Raw genomic sequence first — 9,461 nt, 5'->3', positions numbered from 1 at the left:
TTTTCAGAAGCTGGACTGTAAAACTCCAACTTAGGAGTGAGAGCTCTATGAACATGTAGAGGTCCCCATGTCAGGCGGTGGAGAGGGAAGGGGGGCTTTGAGCCTGTTTGCTAAGAAAGGGGAGGGAGGCATGAGCCCGAGGGGAAGGAGACCGTGTATGTGTGCTCACGTGCGTGTGTGTGTGTGTGTGTGTAGTGTGCAGGGAGTATATCCAGAGCATGGGAAGGCTGTTCTCAAGGAGGAGAGACCCTCTTTTGCTAAGACCAGAAGAAAGCAGGAGAGGTGGGTAAATCTATAGAGAAATTCTGACAGTAAAAGAGTAATGTGACAGGGTGGCTTGTAACATGGGATGCCCATTTTTGTCCTTTCTATCCACTCCACTGTGATGAGATTGTATTAATTTTCCGGGACTGCCATAACCAGTTACCATGAACTGAGGGGGCTTAAATCAGCAGAAATGTGCTTCTCACAGTTCTGGAGGCCAAAAGTCCAAAACCCATATGTCACAGGGTTGGCTCCTTCTGCAGGCTCTGAGGGATAATCGGTTCCCAGCCTCTCTCCTAGCTTCTTGTGGTTACCAGCATTCCCTGGTGGTCCTTAGTTTGGAGACACATCTCTCCAACCTAAGCCTCCATTTTCATGCGGTGTTCTCCTTTGTGTGTGTGCACCAGAGTCCAAATTCCCCTCTTATAAGAACACCAGTCATTGGATTAAGGCCTACCATAATCTATGACCTCATTTTAACTTGATTACATCTGCAAAGGTTTTATTTCCAAATAAGGTCAAATTCACAGGTACTAGGAGTTAGGATTTGAATATATCTTTTTTTTTTGAGCAGGGGAGTGGGGAGCACAATTCAACCCAGAGCCGGGCACAAAGGATATAGTGTGCAGCAAGGTGCCCTGAAGGGTATAAATGCTACAGGAATGCAAAGTCATACCAAAATCACTGGTTCAAGGAACTTTAAAGTTGAATATATTTCTAAAGTAAACTATTTCTTCCAGAATTTATGTTTTGCATAAAACCCCAGAGTTTCCAATAAAGGGTTTGTTGAAAGTAGTGTCCATCACAGCACAGCCCCTGGGAGAAAGTACTCTTAGCAAATGGACTTCCTCACTGCTTGCTTCCTGGGAAGGCTTCCAGGGACAAAACACACATGCTCCCCACCTTCCTTTTAGGGGTTACTGGGAGACAGTGCCTTCCTCCTGCCTACTTCTGTCTCCTGTACCCTTTGCTTTTGAATGGAGACTTACTGTTGGTTCTAAGCATAAACCAAATTAGTCTCCATTTCTCCCCCCCATCCCCACCTTTTCTCCTTCCTCCCACCCCCTAGATTTCTAGTTAATACAGCTAAGAACAGAAGTCCAGGTGTTTCTTAAAGGGTGGATGCCTTTGTGGATGATTTAGGCTCTGCAGTTGCTGTAAGGGAAGTGTTGGCCAGAAGGGGGAACCACTTCTCAGGGGCAGGAGGGGGCCGGGGAGCTAGGGAGCTTGTCTGGACCCCAGGCACTGTGCAAGAGTCCTTCCCCTCTCCTAGAACCTTGCTCGGCCATAGAAGCCCAGACTCTCTAAGCAGGGAGGCAGCTTAAAATATTTTTGTTTTGCCATTGGTATCTATTTGGGGTCAGGGAAGCCTTAGAGACTTCAATCAAAGCTATGGACCTCTGTCCTAAAAATATACATAAATATCCACAGAAAAGTTCAGATAATTTCAAAAGCTTCACTGACCCTCAGGCTTATTCATGAACCCAAGGCTAATAACCCCTGGTTGAACACACTCTCTACACCCTGTTTGCCCGAGGAGAGACTGGACTCAGCCAGGGTAATGGATTTGCTCTGATGCTGTGCATCTACTCAAAGGGAAACCCAAAACTGAAGTGCAAATTCTGGTACTCTTGTTTTAACCACAATATAGAGTTTGTTTCCATTAAATAAAAGCAACTCCTCCCCTTTGAAAAAGAGTATCTGAAGGAGAATTTCGCTTTGGTTGGAAGAAGAGCGATGGGAGTGGGAGTGACAGTAGGAAAAGCTTGCCTGGCTCCCAGTGTTGGTAAGTGAGATTCACCCATTACAACACAGACATACATTTGCAATGGCCCTGGGATCCCACTCTGCACTAGTGTAATGGGGTTACTGAGCGCAATCAGTTGGGATTCCGGCTTTTAAGAACCTTGTTCTCTCTGAAGGTAAGTGGTATGTGTTCGCAAAGGACTGATGGAAGTCAGAAGACATTCTTGGGGCAGGACCTTAGATCTTCATTGGGGCATCACAGAAGCAAGGTTTCTATTTCTCTAGTCCATTGATTGGCCTCTTCCCGCTAGGGGTGACCTCTATCTAGCAGGGAGGGCATTTCAGTTGCCCAAAAGATTAGTGCTCTACAGTAGACGCCCACCACTTTCTTCCGCTTCCGGCACACATCCCCTCCTCTTCCCAACATCCTTTAGATACTGGGGACAAACCCATCTCAAATGGGGGTGCGGAGAAAAGTCCTAATTAACCAAAATTCAGATTATATTGGGAACGTCTCTGTATAATAAGAGCTCCTTGGAGGTGGGGAACTCTCACAGATTCTGGGGAGGTCTTAATTTGGAGATGTCCAAGTTTAGGGGAGTCCATTCACCCTCAGTTGTCTCCAAGTTTTCCTTTGGAGTTTTCAGATTAAGAGGCCCTGGATGGGGTCAGGGTTTTTTGTTTGAGAGGTCTCCAATTGTTTAAGGGTTGGCTGTGTGCCTGGCCGATGGGGTTAGGGGTTCCGGCGGCGTCCCGCGAGGCCCCTAAATCCACGTCCCTCATTGCCGGCGGCGCCTGGGCCTCGCGGACTAGAAAAGCTAAGGAGCGCTGCGCCCCCACCTCCCGGCCAGGCCTGGGGTGAGGCCCCCTCCCCTGATCGATCCTCTCCGGGCCCGCCGTCCGGGCGCACGGAGGGACGAGGGTGGGAGGACCAGGCGGGCTACCGCTGCGCTCGGGCCGTGGCGGAGTGGGCGGCGGCTGTGGGGTCCTTGTGAGCCGGTCCGAGGCGCACTGGCCGGGCCGAGCTGAGCCGTCGGGGGCCTGGCGAATCCTGCCCGGGCCACTTTCCACTTGGAGTTGGGATCTGGTTTAGGGAGCGGCGCGGGGGCCAGGGTATCGGGGCGAGTTTCTCGCGCGGCCGGGAGGAAGCGACCGGTGGCGCGCGCGGAGGGGGAGGGGGAGCATGCCGGGCTGGAGCCCGGCCTCGGGGCGCGCCCCGGCTGCCGTCCCCACCTCCGCCTCCTCCTCCGTCTCCTCCTCCTCCTCCTCCTCCTCCAGTCCCGCCGCCGCCGCAGCCAACATGGCTGCGCTCCTGAGCCCGGGAGGCGGCCGCAGCTGAGCGCTGTCCGCGGGCCCGGGCCCCCAGCCCACCCAGACCCCTCCCCGGCTCATGGCCCCCGCCGCCTCACGGCTCCTCCCGGCGCGCTAGGGCTGCAGCCAGGCGCTCGCCGCCCGGAGGCGCCGCGGGGCCCCTCGGGAGCCCGGGAGCCGTCCGGCGGGGCGGGGCGGCCCGCCACCATGGAGCCCCAGCGCCGGGAGCTGCTCGCCCAGTGTCAGCAGAGCCTGGCCCAGGCCATGACGGAGGTGGAGGCCGTGCTCGGACTTCTGGAGGCCGCGGGAGCGCTGAGCCCCGGAGAGCGGCGGCAGCTGGACGAGGAGGCGGGAGGCACCAAGGCGGAGCTGCTGCTCAAGCTGCTTCTGACCAAGGAGCGGGACCACTTCCAAGACCTGCGCGCGGCGCTGGAGAAGACGCAGCCTCACCTGCTGCCTATTCTCTACCTGAACGGCGTCGTCGGCCCGCCGCAGCCCGCCGAGGGCGCCGGTGAGTGTCGGACCCCCGCCCAGCCTCTCGGACCTGCCTCCCACGACTTCTCTCTCCGGCTCGCGGAGGGGGAACTCGGGAGGGCCACTCCTCTCCCTGCTGCAGATCACTGGCACGACCTTTCCTCCTTTAGCTCGCTTGGGGAAGGGGCGACGTGCGGACCTTTATTTCACACCTCCCCCGCCAGCCTCGCCGCCGCTGTGAACAATACCCGGCACTGCAGGCCTCGACTCTCTGGTGCCAGGTCCAGCCAGGTTCAGCCTCCGGGGACCACTGAAGGATGTCTGTCAGCCGCATTTCTAAGGCTCTTCACCACCTACCAGCTCTTTGAGAGCCTCTGTTAGCCTTTAATCAGTGGTACGGTCTAGAAGCATGGAACCTGGCCCAGGACCTGAATTTTGGCCCTTGCTACCTGGTTTCAGGACCACGGGTGCCTTTTCACTTTCTGGCTCTCCCCGCTCCCTCTGCCTAGAGCTCAGTCTGTTCGCTAGTCCAGACTTGTGGTTGATTAAGCACAATGCCTGCTAGGTTTCTTTGGAAACTGTGGGCCCGGAAAAGTTGGGGAAGTTGCGTTGCACCATGGGAAAATCCTAGTAGTGGCTGCTGGAGCTCAGCTCCCTCCCTGACTGTGCGGAGCTGTGTGAGGAGGGAAGAACGGTGGCCGGTTCCCTGGGGTGGGGGTGGGGGTGGGGGTGGGGGGTGGTGACGGATTTGTGAGTTTTTGTGTGTGGAGGTTATGCTGGGAGTTTGTGACGAGTGGTAGGCTTGGACTGGCCTGGTTGGGGAGTGTGGAAGGCCAGTCTTTCAGGCAAGGAAGCTCCAGGAAGGTGTAGTACTGAGGAAGGAAGAGAATGAGCATTTATTAGGCGCCTGCTGTTGTGGCAGGCACTCTGGTTTATCACATTTAATTGTTACTACTCTGTGAGCTATTATTCTTACCTTGTCAGAGAGAAAACTCTGCCTTGAAGTGGTTAAAATGCTCAAAGTATTGAACACCAGTTTTCAATTATGACCTACTGTTTTATTTAACACGTTCAGAGCCAGGAAGCGGCAAGTGCCACTGTTTCTGTGTCTTGTCTTTATTTTTAAGAGTGAACCTAGAGGGCTGACAAGTTGTCTTTAGCAACTTGTAGGCCAAAGGCTGATGAGACCCGTTTGTATGGCTGTTAAAAGCCTCACTATTAAGTGGATGATTTTATAAGGTGCTCTTGGTAACAGGTTCGATGTATGTTGGCTCTCTCCACCTCACTTTTTATAGTGGAGGAAACTGACACGTAGAGAGACTAAACTGCTGGCCACTCAGCACGTCATTTTATTTGATGGCCCTTTTTGTCTTCTCTTTGGATTTGTGACTCTCCAGCATTTACACATCTTCATGCCTGTGTTCTGCCCCCCCCCCCCCATTATGATCATATCTGAGTTTCTGGGCAGATCAAGTCCTCTCTTGGGATGATGCTTTTGAAGGTACAAAGATGGATAAGGACAGAGGGAAATGTCATTGGGGTTAATTTTTTTTTCTTTTTAATTGCTTTTTATCTTTCAGCATATTGTATCTTACCACATGCTTTACTCTCTCACTTAATTCTGTGGCAACCCCAGTGAGATGAGTGATGTCTTCCCTGCATTGTGCTGGATTTTGTGACATTATCTGTGAGGTGTGAAGACAGGCCAGAAGTCTGCCTGTCCATTTATCTGTCTTTGAAAGAGGAGCTTTATCAAAGAAGCATAGAAGTTAGAATGCAGACTCAAGTCCTGTTGGGATGTGTTTGAGTTAGCACTAGCTTCATTCTCTGGACTAGATGGGTGAATTGTCATTAATTAGGTCCTCCCACTTTCCTTGCCTGGTGGAGAAGATGGGGCCTTGTAGGACCAAAGTTCTAGGAGCTGGTCCTGACCTCTGAGGAAGGAATGGAATAGAGTTTGGATTTTATTCCCAAGGGTAGCGTTTTCAGACCCTTATTTTACTACAATGCAGAGTTCTGTAGCCTTGCAGAGGGTTATGACATCATCAGAAAAATAATTTTCAAGGGGAAGTTGAGTTTAGTTAATACTTTAGAAAAAAAATATAGAGTAGCATTTGTTGTGGCAAGATGCCATCTAGAGCTTCCGGGCGAGAAGTAACGTGATGTGCAAGTAAACAACAGAGTGTTGAGATCTTTGTAATGGGTGACTTGCTGTGTGGTGGTTTTCCAACTTTTTTTTCTTTTAGCCAGAGAGCCCTTCCTGTGGGAGAAAGCTCAGTGCATAAAAGGGATGGATGCACCTGTCCCACTCCCGAGGAGTGGATTAGGGAAAGCCAGCACTGTGTCCTGCCTCCTTGCTCTCCCAGCAGTTTCCACATTGCATGTAGGTCCACAGCTCTGTCCATAAGTTGGCCTTAGTGCAAGGGCCTTGTGGGGTCCTGAGAGAGGAACCAGTTGGCTTTCTAAGGATCCAAAGCATCAAGGGGAGGCCTCTTTATCACAATCTCTACATCGGAGGTGCTGCCATCACCCAGTTATGGGCTTCCTTGGTGAATTCCACACCCTGTGTGGGTCAGAATGCTCATCCCCTCCCTGGCACTTGTATGTGGTGGGAGTTTGCTGTGCTGCAGGTAAATGATGTTTGGCAGCCCCTCACATGGGGCCTGGAACTGGGAGGAAGCTGGCTTAGGTGGTACTGGACAGGTGAACCCACCAAGCCCATCCGTTCTGCTCATGCTTAGTTAGAACCCTGGACATTTATAACCCACCAAGTTTAGGCTTGGAGTATGAAGGTGCCTAAGAAAATAGTGTTGTTTTATTTGGGGGGGCAGGGGGACTCCCGTGTCAGGATTGACAGTACATTGTCGTTCAGCATATTGTATCTTACCAGATGCTTTACTGTCTCAATTCCATGGCAACCCCAGTGAGATGAGTGATGCATTGTGCTGGGTTTTGTGACCTTACCTGTGAGGTGTGAAGACAGGCCAGAAGTTGCAGGGCACAGAGGAGCTAGAGTCAAGGTGAAACACAGTGCTCCTGTTCTGTGTGGGGCACACTTTTTCCTACCACCTGATTAGGCCCTCCCAGCCCTCCCACTATAATTTCAGGCCATTTCCTGCATTGTGGAATTATATAGACTTTCCTGGTCCCTATACATGGATCTGTAAGGAGGAAGTGATTCTCTCTGCCCCTCCACCCCCACCCCCGCTGTGGGTAGAGATAGGAGAGAACTGTTGTTTTACTCTGAAAGGCTCAGGTCTCTAGGGTTTTTTCCACAGTTGTACCAGGATCTTGTTTGTTCACTCGGAACCCACACAGTCCTTTGTTTTTTCTCTTTGATTCAGTTACTAACATCTGGGTTTTTTCACTTGAAGAACCTCCACTACCTGTACCTGAGAGCCCCTTCCTGGCTGTGAGCCTCAGTGTCTTCATCTGTGAGATGGGGCTAAGGGTGCCACACTGCCTGCCTCAGCCTTTGGGAGGGCAGAATGTGACGAGGGAGGACTGAAGTGCCTGGTTCTGTGCTCAGTCCAGGTGGGGCCTCAGTCCAGGGTGCAGACAGAGACAGGGGTGCATAGGATGTAATTCCAGCCTGTAGCTCGCTGCCTAGTGGGGGGAATGGGACACTTAGGAGAGTGACATTAGGAGACAGATCAATTGAGTGATACACTACAAGCAGGCTTTTTCCTCCTTTTAAAGCTCTGTATACTACAGGCTTTTCCCAAATACTCTCACCCACCCCTAGGGGCTCTAATTACCATCTAAATGTGGAGGGCTCCCCAAACCATTTTATGTCAAACCTTTCTTGTAGGGCAGAAGTGGCAGAACCTGGTAATTGCCCACTGGCCGCTCTAATGAGCTCAGAGCTGAATGTTTTCTTCTCCTTCCCTCTGTGCCTCATCTTTAGTTTCCTAGTGAGCTGGCTGACTCGGCTTCACCAGAGTTAAGACAATGGAGACAGCAGCATCTGCTGGAGAAGCTGAGGGAGACTTTGTGGAGGGACGGGACATTGAGATGGGTGTTGAAGGGGCACTTTGAAAATGCATAGGGAAAGGAGGAGGACATTCTGGGCAGAAGGCCTAGCCATGAGAGGAGTAGTATGTTTTCAGGTTGCAGAATTAGCCAGCCCGAGTAGAGCAGGGGCTTGGCATTGGCTCTGGGTGGATGGGGGTGCAAAGGTAATCTGGAGGGCTGCAATGGCTAGCTGAGTGAGGGGTTTGGATATCTCTTGGAATTTAGGCATTGTACACTTGTCAGAAGTTAAAGCTGGAGGAATGTTTTAAAAAGGAATAACCCTGCCAGGTTTCTCCAGTAGGATGAGTGCAGTTGGCTGCTGATTGTCAGGTGTGGATTATTTATTATTCATCAGAGGTTACCTGGGCCTTTTGTTCTCTCCCTACTCTCTTAGGTACCAGCCTTCTTTTCTTCATCTGCCCACTTTGTCCTGGAGGGTCAGCAGGGACAGTGACCTAAGTAAAAATTTCAGTCATTGTAGTTTTTCTTTTAATTGTGTTATTTGAGAGGAAGGGGTGGAGGAACTTGGACATAATAATTAAGAGTTTTCTAAGAGAAAGGCAGATTATTGCAAGTGACAGAAATGTAGCCTAAACCATATTAGTCAGAATTTATTTATTTGTTTATTCATATATTTTATTGATTATGCTATTACAGTTGTCCCATTGTTTCCCCTCTTTATTCCCCTCCTCCCAACACCACCCCTCCTTCCAGCATTCCCCCATCTTAGTTCATGTCCATGGGTCGTACTTAGAAGTTCTTTGGCTTCTCCATTTCCTATACTATTCTTAACCTCCCCCTGTCTACTTTCTACCTACCATTTATGCTTCTTATTCCCTCTACCTTTTCCCCCATTTTCCCACCTCTACCTCCCCACTGATAACTCTCCATGTGATCTCTATTTCTGTGGGTCTGTTGCTGTTCTAGTTGTTTGCTGAGTTCATTTTTGTTTTTTTTAGGTTTGGTTGTTGATAGTTGTGAGTTTGTTGTCATTTTACTGTTCATATTTTTGATCTTCTTTTTCTTAGATAAGTCCCTTTAATGTTTCATACAGTAAGGGCTTGGGGATGATGAACTCCTTGAACTTGACCTTATCTGGGAAGCACTTTATCTGCCCTTCCATTCTAAATGATAGCTTTGCTGGATACAGTAATCTTGGTTGTAGATCCTTGCCTTTCATGACTTGGAATACTTCTTGCCAGCCCCTTCTTGCCTGCAAGGTTTCTTTTGAGGAATCAGCTGATGGTCTTATGGGAACTCCTTTGTAGGTAACTATCTCCTTTTCTCTTGCTGCTTTTAAGAGTCTTTCCTTATCTTTAATATTGGGTGATGTAATTATGGGTGTGTGCTTCCTTGGGTCCAACTTTTTGGGATTCTCTGAGCTGTTTGGACTTCCTGGAAGTCTATTTCCTTCGCCAGATTGGGGAAGTTCTCCGTTCTCCTTCATTATGTTTTCAAATAAGTTTTCAATTTCTTGCTCTTTCTCTTCTCCTTCTGGCACCCCTATGACTCAGTTGTTGGAACGTTTAAAGATGTCCTGGAGGTTCCTAAGCCTCTCCTCATTTTTTTAAATTCTTGTTTCTTCATTCTGTTCTGGTCGAATGTTTATTTCTTCCTTCTGCTCTAAACCATTCATTTGAGTCCAGGTTTCC

At 50.1% G+C, this 9,461-nt stretch overlaps 1 protein-coding gene across 2 annotated transcripts in view; it reads left to right on the top strand.

Moving 5' to 3' along the window:
• The first annotated feature begins 3,285 nt into the window (after positions 1 to 3,285).
• DLG5 (discs large MAGUK scaffold protein 5) overlaps positions 3,286 to 9,461 on the top strand; it is a 121,009-nt gene continuing 114,833 nt past the window's right edge. Inside the window, exon 1 of one of the 2 annotated variants that reach the window (XM_024561430.3) lies at positions 3,286 to 3,832. In XM_024561430.3, coding sequence (XP_024417198.2) covers positions 3,529 to 3,832 — 304 coding nt within the window. In that variant the 5' untranslated portion in view covers positions 3,286 to 3,528. The remainder of the gene's footprint in view (positions 3,833 to 9,461) is intronic. The other variant, XM_045195951.3, reaches the window with a different exon arrangement.

Source organism: Desmodus rotundus, chromosome 4 (assembly GCF_022682495.2).
Source record: "Desmodus rotundus isolate HL8 chromosome 4, HLdesRot8A.1, whole genome shotgun sequence".
NCBI classification, from domain to species: Eukaryota; Metazoa; Chordata; class Mammalia; order Chiroptera; family Phyllostomidae; genus Desmodus; species Desmodus rotundus.
The sequence above is the reverse complement of the archived record's forward strand: the minus strand, read 5'-3'. Positions and strand labels throughout refer to the sequence as shown.